This window comes from Corvus cornix, chromosome 7 (genome assembly GCF_000738735.6).
Source record: "Corvus cornix cornix isolate S_Up_H32 chromosome 7, ASM73873v5, whole genome shotgun sequence".
NCBI lineage: Eukaryota > Metazoa > Chordata > Aves > Passeriformes > Corvidae > Corvus > Corvus cornix.
Genome location: NC_046337.1, coordinates 24,696,204 through 24,722,096, shown reverse-complemented (window position 1 = coordinate 24,722,096; position 25,893 = coordinate 24,696,204). Strand labels below are relative to the sequence as shown.

General features: G+C 36.7%; 1 protein-coding gene across 6 annotated transcripts in view; it reads left to right on the top strand.

Moving 5' to 3' along the window:
• PDE1A (phosphodiesterase 1A) overlaps window positions 1-25,893 on the top strand; it is a 179,353-nt gene that overhangs the window by 57,281 nt on the left and 96,179 nt on the right. The window contains exon 1 of one of the 6 annotated variants that reach the window (XM_019290527.3): window positions 7,918-8,340. The exons of the other annotated variants lie outside the window; for them this stretch is intronic. Within the exon in view, the coding sequence (XP_019146072.2) occupies window positions 8,288-8,340 (53 nt within the window). The 5' untranslated portion in view covers window positions 7,918-8,287. Of the gene's footprint in view, window positions 1-7,917; window positions 8,341-25,893 lie in introns of those variants that run through there. 6 annotated transcript variants of the gene reach the window in all.

Genomic DNA, 25,893 nt, shown 5'->3' with positions numbered 1-25,893 from the left:
CCTAAGAATTAATTTTACCAGGTGGGGAGGGAGAAAACTATTTGATATATAAAATTCCACATTTCTCCTTTGGTTGCTGTTTTTCCTCTCTGGAAGTGCTGTTGCCAAATAACAGGGCGAGTTTTCTTCTGAGTCTCTGTAAAGTTTTGCTGGAAAAGATAAACTTCCTGCTAGTCTTCTGTCATGAGTACACATATACTTGGCACATTTAGAAGAATGTCCACACAATAAATAGACTTGGGAAGAAGTCTGTGGGGTGCTGGGAAGATAGTGAGCTGGTATAAGGAGAAAAATAATGTAGGTAATATAGTACAAGGAGAATAAAAGCTTTTGTGAATCTTTTTATCTTAGAAAGACAGTACTATGTATTGCAAAGGCTGTAATAGAATCCAGATAGGAAGAAAAAAAATTTGGATCATTACTGTATGCATTACATTTTGTGAATATCTTTATAATAGAAAGATAAGAATGATCCAAATGTTATTGTCTTAGAAGAATCAATTTTTGAGTCATGCACAAGACATATTTTGTCTATGGCCATGTTACAGATCTGAGGATAGAGCTGAACTCAGAATTTCATTTATCACTATTTTTAAGGCTTAAAAATGATGGATGTCAGATTTCAAGACATCTGTGGGGAAACTGTAATTTAAAAGCAATTTTTCACAATCAGAAAGCAAAGATCTGTTATTAGTGTTGCTATTTCAATGAAACAGTTTTGTAAGATGATTTATAATCACCTGTAGAGTTTTTGCTGGGTCATCTTTTTTTTTTTTTTCACAATGGCGATGTGACCAAAGAACAAGTAGCTGATTGAAAAGACACTGCAACAAGTCCCAGATTCTGCTAATCCCCTAGGGAAGAGTATGGGTTTATACTTCCAGATAGCTTCTGTGTCAGTCAAACTGGATGCCAGAAATCTAGTGATGAAAACCAGAAACTCTCAATAACTGTGCATAGACCAGGGTATTTTAATCAATTATAATGAAGTAAGTTTCAAAAACCTAGGAAATACATGATCTTGGAGACCATGATGAAACACAGTGCAAAATATTTTCAAAATCTAAAATGAAAAAAAAAAAAAAAAAAATTAAGTTTTCAGATTCTGCCACCTACACAGATTTGAATGTGGCTTACAAAGAAAAAACTGTAGTTGAAGAGGTACCTAATGATAGATTCTTGCCTCTTTGTTCCAGACATTCAGATGAGAACTACAGGATATAGAGAAAATTGATGTAGTCTACCATATATCTTCTAATTCCTTGTAGCATAGCCTCTGTCCTATTAAGTGCTCATATATTTTCCATGCAGAACTGCAATTTAGCAGAAAAATTCTTTTAGTCATGATTTTGACATTGTCCAATAGCCATGCTTAACATAGGGCACAGTTAGTCATGTTTTCCTTGCTGGACAATTCTGAATTTCTAAACTTTTTTTTTTATATTTAAGTATTGTAGCAAACAGATACTGGCATGTATTTTAATCATTCCCTTGAAAACGTTTAGCAATTATCTTTTTCTTGATTTTATGTAGACCATCTGTACTAAGTTCTGGGGATTTTATTACCCTTTTCCACCCTAAAGAGCAACAGTATGCTTAGTCAGTAGTTGCTCTGTTGTCAGTGTACAGTTGCCATTATGTGTATACATTTAGAAAACACATGGCACATCAATTACTGTGTTTTCCGATACAGACTGAAATTCCATCAACTGTGGCCAATAATAATATTGCACTGGCTCAGAACCAAAGAATGCCATGTTTTGACTTGTGTATTTCAGTGCTAGTTTAGCATCATATATCCCAAAGGAATTTCTTTCTTCTCATTTCCCCTCCCTTGCTTTCCTTCTCATCCCCCTCTCTCCCTTCACTGAAGATGCAGAGTATAAGATCCTAATAGTACCAGGTAGAATCCAATAAAATACAGCTGTGACACTGGTCACATTCTTGAGAAGAGTTTTATTAATCAGGAAAATTAATGCTCTCCTAAGACATTGGTATTTGAATTTTTTTGTTATTTCTACTTATTTGCTTGAGTTTCGCTAGGACTTTTACGATATAGAAAAATATAAAAGCACAAGCAAAGCACTGGGAAGCTTCTTAAGCCAAGTTCCTGTGTTCCAGTCTGAGCAGGAAAATCTTAGCAGGGAAATTAATCTCCTGCATGACGGCATTGACGTAAGCTTCTGCTCAGTTTGTGTGTGCATGTAAACAGGGAAAGTAAGAGAGAGTAAAACAATTTTATTTTAGAATTTCATTTAGAATTTATTTTACTTAGAAAAGGTAAAAAGGGAAGGCAGAACTTAAAGGCCTGCACAAGTCTTTCATAGAGCTTCAGCACATGTACTACAATAGATCCAGTGACATTTGACAACTCTTCTATCTGCAGTCTGAATGAGTCACAATTCTCTTCAGTTCTGTCTGGTTTTTCAAGCTTGGAGAAGTCATCAGGTGAAGTTTTAGAGTGGGTTTTGTTGATGTCAACAAGAAGAAACCAGTTGAGAGTGTCCTACACTGCTCAGAGTGCAGTAAGCTTAATGCAAACCTGGTATAACAGTTGGGTGAAACACCACTCAGCCTGATCCTTAACAGGAGGAATTGTGCCAAAGAATATGAAGAATGTGGGTAACTATAATTGAGCTCTTAAACCATTACACAAACACAGTCCTAGTAGGTAGTATTCTATATCAAGCATGACATGCTTGTGATAAAATTACCCTTTGCATGGCAGGCAATCACAGCATCTCCTTTAGCATTTAACCTGTTTCTGGGGACATCAGACATCTGGACAATTTTATTAGCTTGGTATAGACAGATTCAGAGACCCTGCATGGAGATTGGAAGCTGGTAAAAGGTGTGCAGAGAGGCTTGGCCCTCTTATTACGAGGGAAAGGAAGACTCTGGAAGCTGTTCTGTAGAGAGTCTTGTAGAGAGCCTTGGAAGACCTTCTTGCTGAAGTGACACTGATGGTATAGATAGATTTCACATAATCCACTCTGGTTTCTAATGCACCAAGTGTGAATCCTTAGTCTGTGAACAGCCTTTATCAAGTGAATTTATTCCAACAATCTTAGAAATAACTGAATAAAATTCTTGTTAGGGATTAGTTGCACTTTCTACTAGAAAAAGTTTTCTCTTCATACTTTACTTAGGGATTTAGTTACAAGTTTCCTAAACAGTAAACTGGTGCAAAGTATCGTACTGAAGAGTAAGAATTCTTTTCATAAGTTCTGCTTTAGATTTTTATGTTTCATACCTGTAAGAAGAGAAGCATGTAGAAATATGCTGTCTTTTTTTTGAAACTACATTAGTGCAGAAAATGGATGCAAAAAACTTAGCTCTCCACTTATTCCTTGTTGCTTGTGGAAAATTCAGGAAAGCCCCTGACTCCATACTTACTTATGGAAGCAAAACAGAAATTATGGTGTTTAATGGATTAAAGCTTTAAGTATCACACTTTGTTGCCTGAATGAAGGACCAAAGCTCAAAATTTGGGTTAAGTGGTAAATAGGTGGAAGATTGAAAAGCCCAAGTGCCACAGCTGATTGGTAAATGGTTTAATGCACACTAAAATCTGAAACTAAACAGCAGGTTTAGTTAGAAGCTGAAAATAGCAGTTGGTTACCAAAGAATTTTAGAAATATGAGGTTTGATGATGTATTTAGAGATTATTTAATCTATATTCTCATCCAAGGCAAGACTAATAATTTCTGCTTATAACCTGCTTATATAGCCTTTTAAAAATCTATGCTTAGAAAGCTACTCATTGTGTTTCTAAGAACAGATTCCCTCAGCAATTAATATCCTTATTACTTTCCTTTAAAAAGTATTTTTTTCACCATTCAATCTTTATTACCATAACTTACAACCCTATGAGCTATTTTGCAGTTTGTTATTTCTTGACCACAGGGGTAAGGAAAATAGTCTGTTTCCATAAATTACACAGTTATATTTGTGTTCTGGAATATTTTTAATTAGGTTTGCTTTTCCTTAGGCTACATTGTGTGACCTTCTGTCTTTACTCATGAGTTGTTTTCTAAATTTCTGTTTTGTCAAGGTTTAGTCCTGTATGTGTCTGCTGAATCGTGTTGCCTCAAAGCAAAAATCAATGCTTCAGGTGAGCCTTAGGAACACAGAGAGTGGGAGGCTGCTCTTCTGGACAATACTCCTTTTATTACCTTCCAGAATTACGCTTGTTTTGCCTAAGACTGTGATTGTTTAGTGTATGATTCACTGCTGCTTCCCATGCATTTTCTGAAGAAATGCTGCCTAGCCAGTGGCCCCTTGTCCTGCAGATTATTCCCATGTGTATGTAGAGCTTGGTATTTTTTATATCCTCTTTTTAAATTTTTTTTTTTTCTGAGCATTTCTGGAGTTTGCCAAGGACATTCAGAAAAGATTACTGTCTTAATATTGTTTTGGAATAAGAATATCTCTCCTTTCTCCATCCAAACCATTGAAGAAAATATTGGGTAGTGCTGGCCTTGAGACAGCAAGCTGCTTAGATAAATTATCTTTCTACTTCGACAGAATTACCACTCTTACAATACAGTTTGCCAGTTATTTTTCTCACTGATATTCCAGCTTTTTTATAAAGGTAATTTCTTTTTCACATATGTGGTTGATGACGCCTTTATAATTTCTTTGTCTCCCCTTTCTGTTGATCTTCCCACCTATGTGTCTTTCTACAGAGTTCGAAAACCCCAGCCAGCAATGCTTACACATATCTTTGCAGCCAGAAGGTATTTTAGCTAGAAAGTAGAAAGCATCAAGTGTCTGACACACACAAATTATGGGTTCTTAAATTTACCATCTTAATTGCCCACAGCTTTGAAATCAAAGTAGGAGAAATAATTACATTTCTAGACTTCTGGCAAAGAGCTACAGATCAATAAGAAATATGTGGCATTAAAGAAAGCAGAATAGAATGTTTTGGGTTCTACCTCATATGCAGTCTTTTGCCCTGAGATATAGTATTAAATATCAAATTACTTAACTGTTGTTATAGATATTGAAGTTTGGAAAACTCAGGTTCTGTGAATGGTAGAGTATTACAAGGTTTTGGTTCAAAAAGTCTTTGTTCACATTAACATATGCGTGGAAGATGAATTAAAATAACTAGCATCATATAGAGCAGTGGTCACTGGTTGTGATGGGCAAACAATAACAGCAATTATTGGAAAACAAATGGAGAAAAAATAATTTAGATATTTTCTACTTGAGTTTCGTCTAGTGTTTGAAAATTAAATAAGATATCTCTAGAGCATCATTTAAATATCTTTTTACCATTCTAATTAATCCTAAAAAGATTAACTTGAAGTAAGAAATACGATGAAGCTTGTCTATAACGGACATTTTAAAATTACAATAATGCTTTCAAGGAAAAGCTCATTGGAATTACACTTCCTCATTATAATTAAAGTGCACCTCTTCAGTGCATTCCATGTATCAGGTCCAGTATAACATACAATTTGGAGTACATATAGCCTACATATTGGAGTAATGTTACTCTAACATGCTCCAATTCTGCGATCTGCAAAGACTTCCATGTTGGTGAACTTCAAACACGTTATTTTTCCAGTGGGACTCAGGCTTCAGGCCTGAGTCTAGCTGATCTATCATATTTTTCTGTAATGCCTTCTGTCAAGGGATTTATGCAAATACTTATTTAACATGTAGACATGATTTCTGAATATTATAAAGAAGTCAGTAGGTAGTTGCTGTGTTGAATGAAAAAAATGGTCACAAAAGGCTTTTTGGAAGATGAAAATCAATGCAATGAACATGAAGTTGTGTTACATTTCCTATAAATATTATTAATATTTTCTTTCCTCCAGAATTCTTTGTAGTCAAAGTTTCACTGTGGGAATTTCAGCTCCCCCAAACAGTACTTCTTCTTCAAGCCATGCTTGAATGGAAGTACCATGAACAAAAACATGCATTGGAGTAGACCCAGAAAAACTTACTTTTAAGATGTTTGCTACTTTCAGGACCAATAAAGCTGCTAGATAAAAGGTTTGAGGGTTCAGCGGAAACATATTTGGTATAGCTTTCATTGAGAATTTGGAGAATTTTTTTTCCTTTCTTGTAACTTTTTAGATTTTTACCCTGAGCTACAGAAAATCCCTCTAAATAACAGAAGTATAGCAATATATGAACATAATGTGAAACAGAAAGAAAAGGGAGGTTTCATTGCAAGTTTTAGCTTTGCATATTATCTGTGAGTGAGCACACTTCAAAAAGCAGCAAATTATTTTGAAATGCTGAAATCCAGAGCATGAAAACTATACGAAGGAAATAGTAAATCTTGGCAGACAAGAACGAATAAGATGATGACTAGATGAAGAAGATCTTTAAAAATATGACAACACTCTGAACACCACATATTGTTGAAGAAAGATCTTCAGATCCCTCCAGATCTTGCAATCTGATACAGGTAATTGTTTTCCTGGTGAAGGTGTATTTCTCTCTACTTCTCAGGGGAATAGAAATAGTGGGGAAATTGAAACTGAACTACACAAAATAACTGGTGATGACAGTCTGATATTTTTTTCTTTAGATACTCCTATCAAGAGTATAAGAGTATAAGAGCTGTGTCAAGAAAATAGTTTAATACAGTGTGGGGATCACTTAGTGGGTCCTTTCAGGCTAACAAAACTTGACACCATCACTCTGTTGTAAAAGCAATATATTTACCTCTAGGAAGAGACTTTATTTGTTTCAAAATCCACTTAACTCCTAGGTTTTCCTTTGTGAAAATACACATTAATATATGTTATCTCGGTGTTATATAGATATATTCCATGAAAATATTGTTAATTGAATAATAACTTGTGCATAATGTAATGTAAACTTTCATGGTCATATACAGCCTAAGGCATACCTTCCTTATCTTGCCTCAAACTTTGATAACGCCAGGGTTGTGCACTTAACTGTGTAAATCTGCCCCTCTTCTCCTCTCTTTCCAACCACTAATGCAATTGCAGGAGAATCCCAACCATCCTGATCCTACTTGTCCCATATCAGGAACTCCAGCCCGTGCACCCAGAGTACTCGGCACGAATCAAGCTGCAAGGGAGCTCTAGTGCTGGGACGTAGGGAAGAACCAGTGGCAGGACCTTGCCTCCCTCGACAGGAAGGGGGCACACGGTTCCATGGTGTGCAGCTGCACACATGGTGCTGCCTTGCTGCTGGTTTGCCGCTCCTCTGGCTGGGTTCCATGTTTCCCATCAAGACCTCTGCTAGCACAGGTTTGCTATGGGCCCTCTGACGTCTGCGGGAAATTGTGTCTCACCTGAAGCCCTCATGACTTGTGTTCGCTGAGAACCACGCTCAGCCGCTTCTGCTTTATAGCTTTGTTTACAGCCTGTGTTCGCTGCGGTTGAATTCCTCCTGATTTATGTCAGCGTGATGTCAGAGCAAGATTTTCAGTTTGGATCTATGTTGAAATCTTATCTTGCAAACAGTAACAGTTTTCTACTGACACTATCTGAACTTGGTAATTTTTGTTTTCCTCACTGATGTAGCTTTGATTTGTTTCATGTAGTTGTTGTCCTACCAGCTGCAAACACCATATTCTGCTTCAGCCAATTCTAGGTTATTAGGTTATGTATGCTAAAAATTATGAGCAGTGCTTTAATTTGCATAGTTATATCCACACATCATCCAGAGTGAATAAAAGCCAGATTGTAAAATAATTACAATCTCTTGAAGTAGAGCCAGCCTTACAGACCAGATCCATCCGTCTTCATTAATTTGTATACAGTTTTTTTACCAGAACAAATTTTCTGAAGGTACTCACATGGGAATGCTGAAACAGCTGCACAACTTTTATTTTGAAGAAAAAAAAAGTTGAGCCTCGGAACAGTGTGTTTTAGAGAGAGAGAGAGAGAGAGAGAGTGACTCTGCATTTAGGACTTTGACCAGTATGTGTAAGAAGTGCTCTCATGGCTGGTATAATCTAACAAATTTTTACCTGGGTAGCACTTGGCAGAGCTCCCCCCTTTTCTTGCACAGTTGAAAGGAATCCAGTGCAATTCTGCGCTTCGATCAACTTGACTCCAGTTTTGCTCAGCCTGCCCGGTTTGGTAGCGCACGGCTGTGCCTGGCTTATGTGGCCTCTATGGCCCTTTTCTGCTCCACTGTCAGAAAGAGGGAGGGAGGCTTCCCCCAGCACCAAAATACCATTCTGTGTGCTCTCTGCAGCACAGTAGCTAAGAACAAGTTTCCCGATTACTCCCTGGTTTTTTTTGGAGTTATTTGCTGGAAGAAGTCTTTTTCCCCCCTTTAAATGGATGATTGTGTTACAATCAAGAAAAAGCATCTCCAAAGACCAATCTTTAGGTAAGTGATGCTATTATTACTTTGAACTAAAAATGTTATGAACTTTACTCTTTAGTCCTATTTGTTGACTTAAAGTTTGTGTGCAAGCGCACAAAAAATTGTTGAAGATAAAGGGTTTAATATTGCATAACCTAGTAACATATTACGTGATTTTGGTTCTCAGAATATAATTTTTTTCCACTTATACTGAGACTTTATAAAAGTTATTTTTCTTCTCCTCTCTGTCCTCTGCATTCTCTAAAGTTTTGTGTGGGATTGTCTTTATTATGAAAGAGAGGCAGAGCAGTTTTTGAAAACTTTTTTTTTTGTGTGTTCTGTTTTCCTACAGCTCTGAAGCCCCTCAGTGTATTCTGGAATTATAAAACTTTAAAAGTGGAACGTGGTTCTTGGCTGGTTTAGCTGCTTATGTCTGGATGGCAGAGTTTTAATACTTGAAATGTTACACCTTTCAGAGTAAAGTAGCCTGCTTGCTGGGATGTGCAGACAAGTGCTCAAAGTCTAAATGATCTGTAAGACACTTCTGATAGTAAGGGCTCAAGTTTAAAGAGTAACAAGTTGGAATTTTAGTGAGGTGGTTCTTCAAAACATCCTCTATATATTAATTTGATCTCTGAAACATCTTTCTGATTATTTTCTATTTTAAAGTCAATTGTAAAATTCCTTTACAGATCAGGATTAGATCTGGTTTACTTGTGCTTTTAACCACAGGAGACTTCTTTTTTCCCTTTGTCAAGTCCTAGCTTCAGGCCAAATGACCTTGAGTGGGAAATAATATTTCTCAAACTGCTATGAATAAGGATGCAGTGGCTGTAAGATTAAATAAACCTGCAATAGTTCACACTTCTGTTTATGGCTGGTGACAATTTTACAAAACCCCAACTCTTACTGGGTGACGTCGGTAGGATACTGAAACCACAGTGTTGATATGACAAATAAATACAAGATTATAGATGGTCCCAGAGCAAATACAGGATTGTTATTTATTGAATCACCACTACTGATGTCATATATTATGGGAATCCAGTAACAGTTGGTGTTGCAGTTCCAGAGTAAGTTCAGACAGGTAGTCGTGCCAGGACTATGTCCTACTAATCTTGGATGTGGAGAAATCTTTCAGTAATATTACAGTTGCAGGGCAGAAAGGGAATCTGGACACTAAAAGGTTACTATGGAAGTGAAATGACATAACTGTTAACCTTAAATTTGAATGTCCTGTGTGTATTTGCTATGCAATTTATATCATAAATGAAATTAAACATTTTGCACTTCAATAAAGAAGAGCTAAAAAGTTCTTTCACAGAAAGATTTTAACTGACTATTAAGAGACATTTGATATCTTCCTCAAGGGATATATTTTTATTTAAGATAATAGTTTAATTGAATATATTTGTTTAAACATCAGTAACTATTTCCAAGGATCTGTGATAATTATCCTATAAGCTGCAATTAAAAAAAAAAATTTGAAATGCACATTCTTCAGTCTTTTGGCGCCATTAGAATTGCGGGTGAATAAATGCATATTTCCTGACGTTTGGTAATGAGCTATAGAAATCTGCTGTAGCTGGTGTAGTACTGGATAGTTTGCAACAGCTTTCTTAACGGATGTTTCCCTAAATTGTCTTGTGGGAGTGAACTTAACTCAATGAAATACAAGAAGTTTCAACATTTCTTACCAAAATCCATTCCTTCCAATCAGTTCTAAATACAGAACGGCAACTAAATACTGTTGGCATGCTTAATCCAGAGCAAGAAAACCCCTAATATGGAAAGCCCCCAAAGAGTCCATGGCTCTGCAGTGACTCTTCTGGCAAAAGATCTCTGTAATACTACAGTAAACGCTTAAGAAACGTTTCCAAGGTCGAGACCAGCATAATATTTTAGGCGGCTCAAACAGAAAGACAATCTCCATATGTCATAAAGATTGTATCATGTGCAGTAAATACAGATGCTATCCTATGTTAAAGAGCTGCTTTTTAAATGTGTGTTCATTTTCTTTACGACTTTGGAAAATATTTCTCTGGTGAAAAAATGTTCTCATGCAAGAATTGTGAAGATTTAGCCTCAGCCCTTTGAATCCTGTGATTTTTTTGTCCATGTAGGTGAAACAGTTTTACTGGGTACAAATCTTACATTAAGGTAACTGAATCAGCAGTCTATTAATTTTTTTCCTTGAAAAAAAAGAAAAAAAATTCCCAAGTTTGATATATATTTATATTTACCAATGTTTTGATGACAGTCTAACACTAATTATAGTTACTCTTAAAATACATGTCTTTCTGAGTTATGTTAGAACTCAGTAAGTACCTGTAAGTATCTTCCTACATAGCAAACTTGCATTTACAGTGGATCTGTACTTCTACTTAAGTTGTTTTTCCAGTATGTAAAAATGTAAGTATTTATTCTAAATAATCTTTTTGGTATTACCAATACTCTACGTAAGAGGGGCATAGGTATTATGTGTCAAGATGGGAAACGCAATGACAAGAAGATATTTTTGACTTATTTACAAATTTTTTGCAAGTTCTGAATTCATGAAGAAATAAAAATATAAAAACAGTGGGAACTAAGTGTAATGTTTGGTACTTGCTACCCAGCAGTGCTTTGAAATAACTAAATTAATTCAGAAATATAACTGTGTAAAAAAAAAGCCAAGCTTACGAATCACATTAGACTGATTACTGAAGTACTAAAGAACATCAATTAGGATAAAATTTTTTAATTGCACCAGAAAAGACTGCCAAATACTTAGAGATTCCTGCATTCATTAATATAAAAGGAAGAGTCTGCTATATGCAAAGATATATTTCAATAGAAGGTGTAGCTTGGATATTTATTTGCTGTTTTAATGCTAACACGAATTACTCAGGACATTCCATATTTTTATTAAGAACAGCATCTTGAGCATATTTGCTGTGACTGGATATGGTGAAGTTAATTCAAACAATAAACAAATCAGCTTTTTTAAAGAAAGCAATGGGTGCCTCATGGCTCCTACTTTAAAATTGATTGAATAAAGCCATATGAAATATGCTTTAGGGAACAAATCCTTCTCTGTCAACTGCATAGATTAGATGACATAATAGGTGTTCTAGTGCTCAAATTTCTATGAATTCTGTTAACATATGAATCTACATGGTCATCAATCAAACCTTATACTGAAGCTAACATTTTTCTGCACTCTGCTTCAGTCTTTAGGGAATGGGTTGGGTTGTATGACTTTGGTCTTCCTGGTCTTGTCTGTAAATGGAAGCAAAAGGAACAGAGTGTCACAAGACAAGTAATTCTTTGGGTGTCTTTGCCTTGGTAGGGTCCACAAAAGCCTGCAATTAGTTCAAGAAACCCTTGGGCTTTGAGATTTCCAGATCAATGACAGCTGGATAAAAACAAAGAATTTGTCCTTGCTATGTAATGGCTTTGATTTAAGGCTCTTAGTGTGTTTAAAAAATATTAATGCATTAGTTTCAAAATACCTCCCTTTTGTTCTGCACATTTTCTGTGGTTTCATGCAATTTTGGATCAAGGGTTTTCCCTTAGAGCAATAGGAACAGGAAAATAGGGGCTCAAAGCCAGAGAAAGAATAAGGGTGAAAACCACTAGTTTTCCTGCTCCTCGGGGAGCTCTGGTGTCACCTTCTCTGTGGTGCCTGCATATGAGAAGAGCTCCTTGTACTGTTGCTGTTGTTCCAGTATCTTGTTCATTTACATATGAATGTTATATTAACTGCAATTAACTAGACTGGATCTCTCTGTAACTTTGAATTCCCTTTACTAACAAAATGACCCAGTCCAGTCCTTTGGTGTCTAGTCCCTCAAAACATATATAGCTGATTTGTTATTTCGTTTTACGCTAAGATTGATTCTAAATACTAAATGCTGTTGCCTACTGTAATCAACTAGCAGAAACTATTCCAGCACTATTTCTACACCACCATAGAGCACATAGGTAATTATATACTGTACAGAATATTGTTTATAGACACCTGATTTCCAGAGAATGTTTATACTGCTGTAATTTGTGGAATAAGAACAAGCCATATCAATAACTTTTGAGTTTTAATGACAGAGTAAATAATAATAAAATATTCTGTGACTCCTAGACATTTTAACTTTTTGCCAGAGACTCTTTTCTTCTAGAAAAAATATACTAACATGTAATTTCTAGCAAAAAATAACCATCAGTGTAATGGTTTCTCCTTCTTTCCTTTTAAAAATTCTTTTCTTCTCGTGAACGCTTGAAATATTCAGGAGTTTTACCAAGTACGAGGGATACATCCTCATACTATGGTAACAATTTTTTTCCTATTTGTGAGTTTTATCTTGCTCTCTTTATGCTCTGGCATCAATATAGTGTGTACTGACCAGGCATATTTTTGTTTTGCCTGGGTATAGCTGCTGTTGGCACCTTTTCAATTTGTGTCTGTAGGAAGGTACCAAATCAGAATAACGTATGAAAAAGAAGCAACTTGATAAGCAAGTAAAAAATTATGTACCTGTGGGCAGCAGAGAAAGTAGCAGATTTTAGCTGCTTAGAAGTTTGTAAAAAAAAAAAACCTGTTTCTCCCTTTATTTGTGGCAGCCTTCAAGTGGCTCCAAATTATTATTATCTTTATACTGTGTGTAGGGAATAAACATGTACAGGGAACTTTGAGAGGTTTATATTGAGTTGTGCACTGCAATTATGGTTGCATATACCTTATATATAATTATTCCTACTGATAGCTTAATTGTAAATTAATGTAGCATATTAATTTAATGAATGACAGCTTATTCCTGTGGTGTAGGAGGAAGGTGGGTGGGGAAGAGAAGACACAGTTGTCCTTTACTTCATGGTCTAAGGAAAGGCCAGAATATAAAAATGCAGCGCCACAAGAAGACCCTGAAATCATAGTCTGTTTCTTGATTTCCCCTTGCACTAATGACAAACTTTGCTGCAGCTTTGCAAACATACACATAGTTCATAGCCATGGCCATCCTGTTAGTGATGTAGTTTCTGCCTATGTGCTCCCTTCTGTTTCTTCCTGTGTGGCTTTAATGGCTACAGTGATGGGTAAGTCCCTCAAAATATTACATAGTTGTATTGATTTAAACTGTCAATATTTTTTTTTTAAATGGCAGAGCTGACCTATAAATTCCAGTGGGAAAGACGTCGGTGTAAAAAAGTAATTCTATTTAGATCTGAGGCTGAATGAAATTTCTTCCCTGGTGAGGAGATTTTTTTGTACTTTTCTCTCAAAAATCTGTTTAGTCAGACCTAAAAGCCATAACTCTGTTATGCTGCGTTCTTCACTTCCTTGGGACAAGGCCTGTGAGTGAAGAAGAAACACTGTAAATGGATATGGTGAGAAGTACTGGCCCACTGCAGAGAGTAGCAGTGCTTTATATTTTCAAGTTGGTGGGAAAAGCAGCTGTAGCAAAAGGTTAGAGCCACTCCTATTTCACAGACCTTGTAGCCTTCAATTTGGTGTGAGATTAATTTTTACTCCTCTCTTGCATTATCCTTTTCTGGAAAGTCATAGGTTTAAATCACCTGGTAAAAGTACCCTGTTCTGCTTTCCCAAAGCACCTGCAGTTCCCAGAGTACATGGCAGCTGTCTTGTTTCAGGGGAGCGTGCTTTCCATCCATGGAAGAGAGCCTGTGATGAAAACTGCAGTTTGTCCAGGCGTTAGCGAAGGCACTATGTCCTGTCTTGCATGTTTAAGTGAAAGGCAGGGTTTTAACTTGTCTCTGTGGTGCTGAGAAGGATGCACAAGCTAAGCACCTCCCTGGGGTCAGGGATGAAGACAGGACTCCTGCCTCTGTATCTGAGGTGGAAATTAGTGGAGGAGGGAGGAGAGGCTGAGTTAGTGAGGCACAGCAGTGAAGAGGTGAAGTGGACTTCCTTTATACAGGTTTTAAAAAACTACTTTTGTCAAACCAGGCTGAATATTCTCTAGCAGTCCTGGGCAGATCACAGGGATCTTGTAACCATTGGTTTAAAAACCAGACTAGGATGACTTTCTGGGTTCCCAGTTTGCCCGTGTGCACACAAATGCATTCAAAGCAAAAGAAATCCTGATTCACCCATGTAGCAGCATCACGTGTGCTGGAGTTGGTCACAGTGCTGAGATCCTCATTAAGCAGTCTTTACTAGTCTCCTAGGAAATTATCTTCATGAAATAAGAGAATGAAAACAGGGTATGTCAGGAAGACATGAAATTTAAAAGATTTATTTATTTTTTCTTTTCAGAGACTTAGTATTTCAGTGCATTCTGTGTTTATAATATTTTTGCTTGCCCTTTAGGACTTATTGGATAATGTCATTAAAAATTGTTTCCAAACCAGGAGAGAACAATAAGGAACAATCCAAACCAATATTCTGTTTATTACTGGATATTATGGAAATGTTGATTCCTGAAATGCTTAATTTTCCATTAAAAAGGCCTGCACTTGAAAGCATTCATTTTAATTTTTCAAAATTTCTCCTTTTATGTACATTAAAAGGCAAAGAGTAGAAAAAATGACAGAAGCGGTCTACCCACCTAACAATGGTAACTGTATGACTTACTTTTTAAATTAATATGAAGGTGAAAACAGGATTTGGTAAGACATGAAAAAGATTTTATATTTTAAGTATTTCTAAATTTTTGACATGGCTAAGCTACCCATGAGACAATAATAACAAATCATGAAGAAAATTAACAAAACCAAATTAGACACTGAGAAACAGTTTATGAAAAGATTTGAAACTGTTTTTCAGTCATAATTTTCTGAGTTATTCACTCAAGAATGGTTGTAAAGTTGTTTTAAAAATATGAATTTAGATCAATTTTATAGACAACTGCATAGGCTGCCTTGGCATAAACCTGTAATTTTCTGAATTCAGCTACTAGTGTGCAAAAATGAATTTATTATTATGTTCTCTTAGAAGAACTTAGTTGGCCATTGCAGCACTGCATTTAAAATAGTACCACTTGATTTAATATTCTTTTTTGGCAATCTGTTTTTATTCAGAGAACGGAAACCTGAAATTCAGCAGGAAAAAGGGGAAAATAGAAAAGACTTAATGAATAATACTGGATCATTTAGAAATAAATACTTAACTAATACAAGAAGTTCAGTGATGTTAGCCTTAATTAACATTTTAACCAGTGTACTTCAATTTGTACTTACACTTTAATAAAATTCCAGTGTTTCATTTATGTATTTATTTCTCATTTGTATCTTGTGATCTCAGTGTAAGATTAGCCTGTCCAATGTAAAAGTAACCAGACAAATGTAGATTTTCTTCTGGCATCAAGCTTATCTCATTTTCAGCTTCCCTGTGTGTGTCTGCAAGGCATAATGTTTTCTTTTGTGAAGACTTAAGAAAATTTTTATTTTGCAAGACCTGTGCAAGGAAATGTAGAAAAAGAACTGCCTTCCATTGCTTCATCTTTAAACTTTGAAATTATGACTATAATACTAGAGATGTAAGTCAAGAATACTGGATGATTGCAAAAAGAGCAAGCAAAGAAATTGAAAATCATGGAAATATGATTTATTCATCATTATTTGTAAAAGTTATATCCACAGCAAATTACTGTAACAGGTGCATTCTGAGCATGGATATTTATAAATCATTTTACTGTTATGAAAAATCAGACCCTCAATTTATGAATCTTGAAGATTATGCTTTGCTATAATGAGTAAATCCAACATTGATTATTACTAGATTTTGTACTATGTTATCATTTAGTCTCTCAGTCCAGATAGAGACCCTTTTATACTAAGGCCTGTACTGACAGAGACTATTAGAACACTTTGATAATAGATTCAGGAAAAGGTAAATATATTAGTAATTTCATCAGAAGGCGAGGATAACTGGGGGGGATGGCTGTGGATGGATGCTCAGTGACTAAGGAGAGGAAAAGCCAGGCATGTAGTTGATGCTGAAGGCGAAGATTATTTCATAGCTAGAATTGGAAGAGCAGTCAAGCCTTGCTGGCTTTAAAAGGACGTGATTACTGCATACTGGTAGTGGGAGGGGAAGAGACCTGGGTTTTTGGAAAGGCTGAAAAAATGGCTGGTGATTGTGGGTGGGAAAGGACATGGAAAATGATATAGGAAAGGTGACAAGTCAGAAGATGGGGTGTGACATAAGGACGTTAAGTCCAAAAAATCTCATTTCCTTACCTCCACAAACCTTGCAATGGAGACATGGTTTCTTCAGTGCTGTGCGTGCCCACTGCTGCCTCAGGAACCACTGAGGTGCCCCACAAGCTTGCACCGATGCAGGGCTTGTGATGACTGCAGGGTAACTTCTGTGAGTGTCAAAACAGGTTTTGAGCGTTGCTGTTTCCACTCCAAGGTCTCTTCCTGCTGCTTCAAATTTCTGTACTTCATCTATATATTTTTTTTTCGAGTCAGAAATCTCTACATAATTCATAATATTTAGTGTGGCTGATGTTTATTTTCTCTTTAATGTAAAGAGTTTTGTGAAAGCACCCTTTCAGAGAGATTTGTGTATCCCATCCTCACATGCTGTTTACACTCATGCTTCTGTTTTGACAGCTGCTGTTGTCTGGCCCTTTCACTCTAGATGGACCTTGTAGACACTCCCAGAGCTGCAGATGAAAAGTCAGAATTTTAAATATAGGATGTCAGCATCAGAATTAAACTTGATGATGATTGTGGTGAATATGTAAATATAAAAACCAATGCAAAAATCAGTGGCTTTAGTGGCAGAGTAACACTGAGAAGTTGAGTAGGAGTTTTTGGAATTGAGAAAGGGAGAATGATGAGAAACTTTATACAAATAACGTGAAGCCAAAAAAAAGAGGTGAGAAAAAAGGAAAAGAGAAAAATAAAGGAAAATTAAAAGAAGAAGAGAATGAGTAACAGAATATAATGAGTAATGTGAAAATGTAAAGATAAGCAAGTGATGAGCTGACAATGAAATTAATGAGAAAATGGTCATTTGCAGTTTTATATTCTTACTCATCCCTTAATACACTAAATCATTAATTGTGGCAATCATTCCATGTTATCTGTAGGTAGGCTACAGATAGTAACACTGTTGAAATATATTGAATATTTAATGTTGGCCTGATGGTGTGTTTAGGACACTGCTGGTGTGCTGTTTTGTACTATTCCCAAGCAAACTTTTCTAGAGTTAATGATGAATTCAAGAGGCATTACAAGATCAGTTGTTGAGTCATTTTTCAATTGGCGTGAGTGAGCTTTGTAATATTTCTCCTTGTCAGAAATGTCTGATTTTCAAGATACTTTAAGGGATCTGAAAAATCCATTCATTAAGTGGATTCTGGTGGGGTTGTGGGTTTTTTTCAATTTGCAAAAATTAGATAAAGCAATTTCTTGATCACTAGAAATGATGACAGATGGCTATCATCCAGACCTTCATCTAGTATTTGAAACACTGCCCAGCACAGCAGTTAAGCCTGGATCTGAAATTAAGTGGCACTTAGGGACATGGTGTAGTGGGACTTGGCAGTGTTAGGTTTACAATTTGACTTAATGATCTTAAAGGTCTTTTCTAACCTAAATGATTATTTGATTCAATGAGACTGTTCTTGAGTACTGCCATTCTGCTTGCTGGAGCTCAAAAAGTTTTCAGTCAATGTTCAGACCTTATAGAATGTTCCTTGTGCCACGTCGAGGTGATTGGTATAGACTTTATGTGTAAATGTTTGTACTTTTTGAGAAAATTAGTTTGATTTCCTTGTGGCATCAACTGAGAAACATTTTGTGCTGAGCTCATCTTTTTAAAATTATTAATCCCCTAACTTTAGAAAATCTACCTTTCACCACCAGAACAGGTCCTGTTAACACCTCATTTGTAAACTAGTTGTGTTTTCTTGTGGCTTTGCATAGACACAGACTGGAACTTTTGTTTTATGTAAAATATGTAAAATGCAGTGGTGTAAAATTAATTATTACCACAGGCCTGGGCCCTAGGGTATATCACCGTGTCCCGCAGCCATAGGGAGGAGGAGGAGAGAAGATCCAGCAGGCAGGAATTGTGCAGCAAGATTGATTTATTTAATTACTTTACAAACTCTTTTATAGACTTTTTTCATCATAGTCTAATTGGACAAAGGATCAGCCACCTCTTGGGGTGATTGGCTGAAATCCTAAAACATCCATTGTCAAAATATTTTTCTACTATACCATAAACAAGACTTTTCAAGGTTGCAGGTGGCTTGGTTGTTTACATACTCTGCTACCTCTTCTGTGAGAGAGAGAAGTCTCTCACGGACTTAGAAAATAGCAAGAAAATCCTCGCTAGCAGCATTTTTGTATCTACAACTAATGTATTTCAGTAATCTTTCCTATTGATAATGGACGATTACAAGAAATTTTTACAATGTTGTTGTGAACCAAATTAAAGTCTTCCTTAATGGTGGAGAAAGGATTCCAGTGCTATAACTTGTTTCCTAAAAATTAAAATTAAACTAATATTATACCTCAATTAATGGGATGTTGTTTCCAAATAATTAACAGTATTTTGGTGTTGTTTTGAGCAGAAAAAAATTACTGAGTTCCCATAAAAATGCATATAGATTTTAAACTATTTTCCACAAGACTGATCTAGCCAGAATGATTGCCCCTTCAGGGCCTGAATTAAAATGTGCTGTTTTGTTGCCAGGTCTCCCTTTTTACATTCCATCATCTTGGAATGCGAAAAACAGCTTTAATGATTCTAGTACCTGATGTAAAACCAGACTATACAAAGGTTTCCTTAGGAATCTTGAAGTCTGTCTTGGCACAGGCTAAACTCTATCCTACTAGAGACTGCTTCCGCCTCCTGACTCAGCTTCTCTGCATAATCTCTCACTGTCTGTGCACTACAGTGAGATATGCTTAAAAACGTGCCCAGTTTGAAATGTTTGTTTCCTCAGTGTATGAAGGAATAGTTTCTCATCAACTTCTTAATAAGAACTTTTCCGATGTGTACCTCTCTGCTTTCAGTCATCTCTATGCTTGAGAAAAATAATCCAGTTCTTCAATAGTCTGCACCAGGGACAGGACAGCCCTGGGTGTAGGGACAGATTGGGAAGTGAGAGGCTGGAGAGCAGCACTATGGAAAGGGACCTGGGGGTCCTGATCAATGGTGAACATGAGCCAGCAGTGCCCCGGCAGCCAGGAGGGCTGACCCTGTCCTGGGGGGGCATCAGGCACAGCATCACCAGCCGGGCAAAGGAGGGGATTGTCCCCTCTGCTCTGCACTGGGGCGGCCTCACCTCGAGTCCTGGGGGCAGTTTTGGGTGCCATGATATAGGAAAGACATAAAGGTGTTAGGGAGTGTCCAAAGGAGGGCCATGAGGAGGGGGAAAGGCCTTGAGGGGAAGCCATATGAGCAGTGGCCAAGGTCACTTGGTCTGTCCAGCCTGGAGAAGAGGAGACTGAGGGGAGATCTCATTGCAGTCACAACTTCCTCGTGAGGGGAAGAGGAGAGGCAGACGCTCATCTCTTCTCTGTGATGCCCAGTGACAGGACTTGATGGAATGGCCTGAAGTTGCGTCAGGGGAGGTTTAGGCTGGGTATTAGAAAAAGGTTCTTCACCCAGATGGTGTTTGGGCCCTGGAACAGGCTCGCCAGGGAAGCGGTCACAACACCAATCCTGACAGAGTTCAACAAGTATTTGGACAATGCTCTCAGGCAGATGATGTGATTTTTGTAGTTGTCCTGTGCACGGCCAGGAGTTGGACTCAATGACCCTCGTGGGTACTTTCAATTTAGGATACTCTATGATTCTATTCTATGAATATTGTCCTTCAGGTGGTGTTTCTAAAATTTCCTTTTCTTTCCTTTTCAGTCTGTGGTATATCTACAGCTTTCTTCAAGCTGTGATTCCTCCAAATGGATGGATTATTCTAGCAACAAATTATTTAGGGCATAGATATTGGGAAAATGGTATGTCTTATTGTATACACAACTCTTTCTAAAATCACCTAAGTCTTGCATTTTTGTGCTATCATCTATTCTTACTCATGTTATCATTCTCAATATACTTTCTGCATTGTTTTCTGCATTGCTGCTGCCTCATCAATTGCCTCCATCTTCTTTCCATAACATTTTTCAATTGTCTATATTAAATGTTATGTTGTGTGATGAGGAGCGTTACTCCAAATGAAACATTTACCTAACCTCCTATGTACTTGCAACTTTATCCATTCTGGTGACTTCCACAATCTCTTACCACTGAGCTTTATTTCTTTATTTGAGAGAATATGCAAAGGATCTGAGCTGGTGTCTTACGATACCCAGCTTCTTCTTAGGCAGTGAGCCATTATTAATTATTTATTCAACCAGAGGCATATCCTTATCTCTAGGTAATTTCATCAAGCTGTATTTCCTTTCTTTCTTTATGAGAGTATCTCATTCGGACAGCAGGAAAGACTTTATTAAGTCAATATATTACATAAGCACTTCCTCCTTACACATTAGACCAGTTAGTCTAGCAAAGAAGAAAATAAAAGCATTTTGATATGATTCGCTTTGGGCAAATTCATTTTGGATGTATTTTATTACATTTTAAACATGTATGCTCTTATAAATGAATTTATTAGCTGTGAGATTTTTTTCTTGCAGTGGATCACAGATAAAGGGACAGATAGATTTCCCACATACTTCTCTACCTCCCCAAAGATGTGCCTTTCCTCAGTTCTCTAATACACTCTCCCTGTTAGTTTGTGAAGCTCTAACTAATGGCTGAGAGCAACATTCAGCTAATTCCTTAATTATGTAACAGTGAATTTCATCAGGCTTTGCCTATGCGAGTCCATGTTAGTTTTGTTCATTTTATGCCTCTGCTTTTCTTATTTAATTCCCATTCAGACTGTATTTCTTCTGCTCCTTCCTTTTTCCTTCCTTTTCCTATAACTTTAAGCTTCAAGATTTCATCATTTTAAGCAGAGTTTGTTTGCACTTTCCTATCACTCTTTTATTATTGTGCATAAAACCGAAATAGTGGCCCATCATCCCTCTCCCACTGTAAATATCTACTTCTTGAAAAAACTAGTCTCCAACAATGTGCTCTGCCATATTATTTTATTTTAAAAACCCCTCAGAGCTCTGGTCTCATTATCTTTCTGTGCTTTTGGCATTTTCTGTACTTCCTCATCTTGGCAATGCTCTGTAAATTTGCTTCATTATTTGGTCTCTGTGGTAGTGGCTCTATATATTTCCATTCTCTTTGCCTGACACCATTTGTCTGCATATTTATTTATCTCTTGTGGGCCTTTAGTAGGAGATAGACTGCTTGCTGTGCTACTGATTGCTTCATGGCTTGAGGATTGTGTCTGGCAGTGCCAGCAGGGACCAAGGGTGAACAGCACCAAGTGGGAACGGATCACATGCCTCAGGCAGAAGATCATTTTGACCACTATCTTGCACTGACTCCTCCTTGTAGAAGAGTGAGGAGTGAATTTTCTCACCAGCAGGAATCACTCCTCTTACCAGAAGATTTGAGATCTTGGTGGGTGGAGGACTTGCAGTGAAGGCAGAACACTGACATGAGTAGGCAGTGGCTGGTTTTATGTGGCTGCTGATATAACCGCAGCCGTCACTAGTTAGCTAATTTCCTCAATCCATGCTTTATATTCATCTTGATGAAGTCCATTGTTCCGGGAAATTTCACACTCAAACACTCTCTCCTGCTGCTCTCCTGAGCTGTGGAGGGACTTCCTTGGCAGACATTTCTTAGACTGATTGGTAGTTCTGGCCAGCTTTCTTTGGCAGGAATACAGTCTGGTTGGATATCCACAGTGTCAAGATCATTTTATGGGCCAAGACTTTCCAGATGCAGACTGAAGAGGAGTCTGCATCTCCTCTTCAGGAGAGTGGTGTTGGCATCATTTTGCTTTCCACCCACTGTGATTTGTTTCCTCTGTATCATCTGAAATAGCAATGGAAAGACCTGCCTCTGTGACTATTATCGATTGGTGAATTTAGCAGGCTGTTTCGGTTTGTCTCTCAACTTCATTAGATTCCTACTGCATGACAGATTACTGTGACCTGAAGACCATAGTAATGTCTAACCATACCTTATATCACACATTATGTATGTATTAAATCTCACCTACCAGATGGAGAAAATAGCTCAGGGCTGCAGTACTGAGTATAAGCAAAAAGGTAGAACCAATTTTCTAGTCAAAAGATTGGGAAGACCACATGGTGGTTACTGTGTCTTTGCTGTTAGGAAAAATCTCCCAGAGGAAGCTCAGTTGCAGTAAGTTCTCCTTCGTTATAGTGCAGTCAAATAAATTAGTTAAAATACTTGCCAAAGGAGGTTGAAACTAATGTTTGACGTGCCAGTGGAGGAACTGCTCACATGGGCAATAAAGCCAGGAGTTACCACCTCTCACTTAAAGATGGAATGTGACTCCAGCTAAACTTAGCATGAGCTAACACACCAATTGCAAATTTGTATCTATTCTGCTGGTAAAGAAGCTGTGATTAAATTCAGAAATGAAAGCAAAATGAATTAACCATGCTGAAGACACTCTAGAGAAGTGTCTTATGAAATTAAGTGAAATATAAACTATTAGAGAAACAGCGTGGATTACATATATTGCAAATTCTTCATGTTTAGATGTCTACAAGCACACCTGCTGTTCTGCAAGGGTTGGTTTAAAACAAGAGGAGGGGAGGTATTCAGATGTCAAACTCTCCTTATTTTGTATAGTGAATATTCACAGAATATAGAGGGACTAGATTAACTGGATTGCTATCATCACTGTCCCAAGATGTTGTGTAGGTCCTGTACAGTTCCATTAATGTGGTATTTTGTAGGCTGCAGCACAGATGTCTGAAGCTTCTATGTGAAGTGGCCTTCAGAGATTGCCAAATAAGCTCTTATAGAAACTTCCAAATTGGTTTGGTAAAGGGGTTTGATTTCTTCATTGTCGTATTTTTTCCTGATTATCCTTCGATGGTGTTTCTTTACTTAAATAAAGATGTGATTCTGCAAATAACTGTGCCCATTGGTCATTATAAGTCTAATGAAATTGAGGAAACTGCACATAAGAAAACATTGTCTCTTAGGGTTGAAAATTCTTGACACTTAGGGTTTCACAGCATCAGTTAATGCAAGGTAAATAAACATTTTATCCAACGCTGATTTGGATTGAACACAGACTTATTTTTACTTTGATTCTTCTACCAATGAAAAGGAGAACATTAGGATGTCTGCAGTACATGGAATGATAATCAGATTGTGTTTACATAAAAAAAGTCATGTTTGTAAGAAGTTAGAAGCAAGATAGTTAGCAATCTGGACATATGCATAAATTTTTCTCTTTAAGGGCATGTAACCAAAAGTCTGAGTAAGTGTGGTATATACAACAGTTGTTGAATCAGTTTGCAAAATAACGTTTTTTTAATATGAATAGTTTAATTTTAAAGCTCTACCATGTAGTTCTGCAGAAGCTTTAGCCCAGCTGCTGGGAAAGATGCTACATATCTCTCAAGGCTGGTGCTGCTCTGTGTGAAGACCGATTGAGAAATAGTACACTATTGTTAATGTTTTAACATTACATATACATATACATATACATTACATGTACATTTGCCATATACATGGTGAAGTACTTCATTATCAGATGATATATTGCAGAAGGAATCTGAATGTTACAATTTCACAGTGTGCAGTAATTTTAAAAAATGACAAACGGCGTTAGAGACTTTTTCACGGCTCCAAGAGCAATAATCAATTCTTTCAGATCCTCTTTAATGTAGAAATTTACAACTGAACAAAGCAGACAAATGACAGTGAGGAACGGTTAAATGATTGTATAGTAATTTATTTATAAGCAAATAGTTTGGTTTAATTTATGCATTAATGGGTTTTACAAACAGAAGGGATAACTTTATTTACCTGTCTTGACTTCATGCTAATCAAATACATATAGTTATTCAGAATGAATCTCTACTTCAAATCCAAATAATATCTTCTAGGGGATAAAAAAAGGGTAAAATTATCAGCAATAAAGATTCTCCAGTAATTTTTGTAAATCATTTTAATGCTTAATTATTTTTTTTAAAAAGACAGCTCTAGTACTCTTTCCTCTGATTTAAGCTTGATTCATCCACTTCCATAACTATGCTAGATGGAAATATATCTCCTTTTGAGTTTTTGCCCCTTACTTAGACACTGCAGACTTCTCTATTTTATATTTATCAATCTATTTATCTACATATAAATATATCTCTAGAAATTTTACTCTAAGGCATTCAGTCCCTTATATTCATGGCTTTTCTCTCCAGTTGTATAGCCAGTTTTCAAAATCTTCCTTGAATTATGAGCACCTGGTTGGATACACTTGTTCCAGTGTTCATCCCCCCAGGACCAGACACAGAGGTACACCTACATCTACCTAATCTTCCCTTGTTATATGTCCAAAACAGTACTTTACTCCCTTTAAGTACAATATTCAGATCATTCATTTTTGGCTGACATCCCTCATCATTCTTATGCAAGACTTCATGTGTATATTTATCTTTTTCTGTTTATTTGAAAGCTTAACCAAAAAAAAAGTTAGATCTATTCCATTTATTCAATTGAACAAAATGACTTAGTTCAGATGATCTGACCTGATATAAAATTACCTAATTACTGGATCAAAAGGTATTTTGGGCTTGGCCTCATGGTGTCTTATTTTTGTATTTTACCACTTAAATTAAGTGTGTCCTGGGATAGAAACAAATTCCACCTTATGGTTCCTATGCTAATGTCTCAGCCACTGGGTTAAATAACTATTTTCAAGCTCAGCTTTGTGATTGCTTCAGTAGTCAGCAAAGGAGTGACTGAAGATCCATCTTTATGTAAGATAACTTTATGGTTATCTTACAGCATGACAATTAGGACGCTTCCATAAGGTATTAGAAACCCCTTCCATAAATCAGACAGAGGGAAGATTTGAACAATTGCAAACTTTAATGATCAGGTGTGATTTAAACAGTGTTGATTGTTCTAAGTATTTTTCTGTCATTTCAATTATGTGAATTTTTTATCAAATTCTAGTCATTAAAATAGCAATGAAAATAAATTTGTTAGTTAAAAGCAAGTACAGCCTCATCAATGAATAGTTTTAATTGAATTTATTATCCAGCCTTCCAACACTATTTGACAGTCAACACAGATTTGTAAAACAAAGTGGTGTTGGACTCCCTTATGTAGTGTCATGGTGTCTGCCTTGGTGCCCTCCAAAGGATCTAGGTTTATTGCAATACTCATCAGATTTGCAAGGCAACAGAGAGACTTTACACTTCAAAGCACATAGATCCTGTCTCTCTGAAGTTCCCTGCAGCAGACATTCTTAATTTCCTGCTTGCAGGGATCCTTCTGTCTGGGCCTCAGCTCTTCAAGTGGGATATCTCAAAACTCCATAAGGTTTCACCACAAAGACCGTGAAAGACATATTATTCCCCCTATTGCTCAGTCTGTTACTGATCTGGTTCCCTTGGAAAAGAGGAGGTATAGTAGATGCCAGTATATTTGTCAGCACCAGCTGAGCCAGCCATCCTTTAATCATACCCTTTTATCTCAGATGATTAAAAATCCTTCCAAAATCT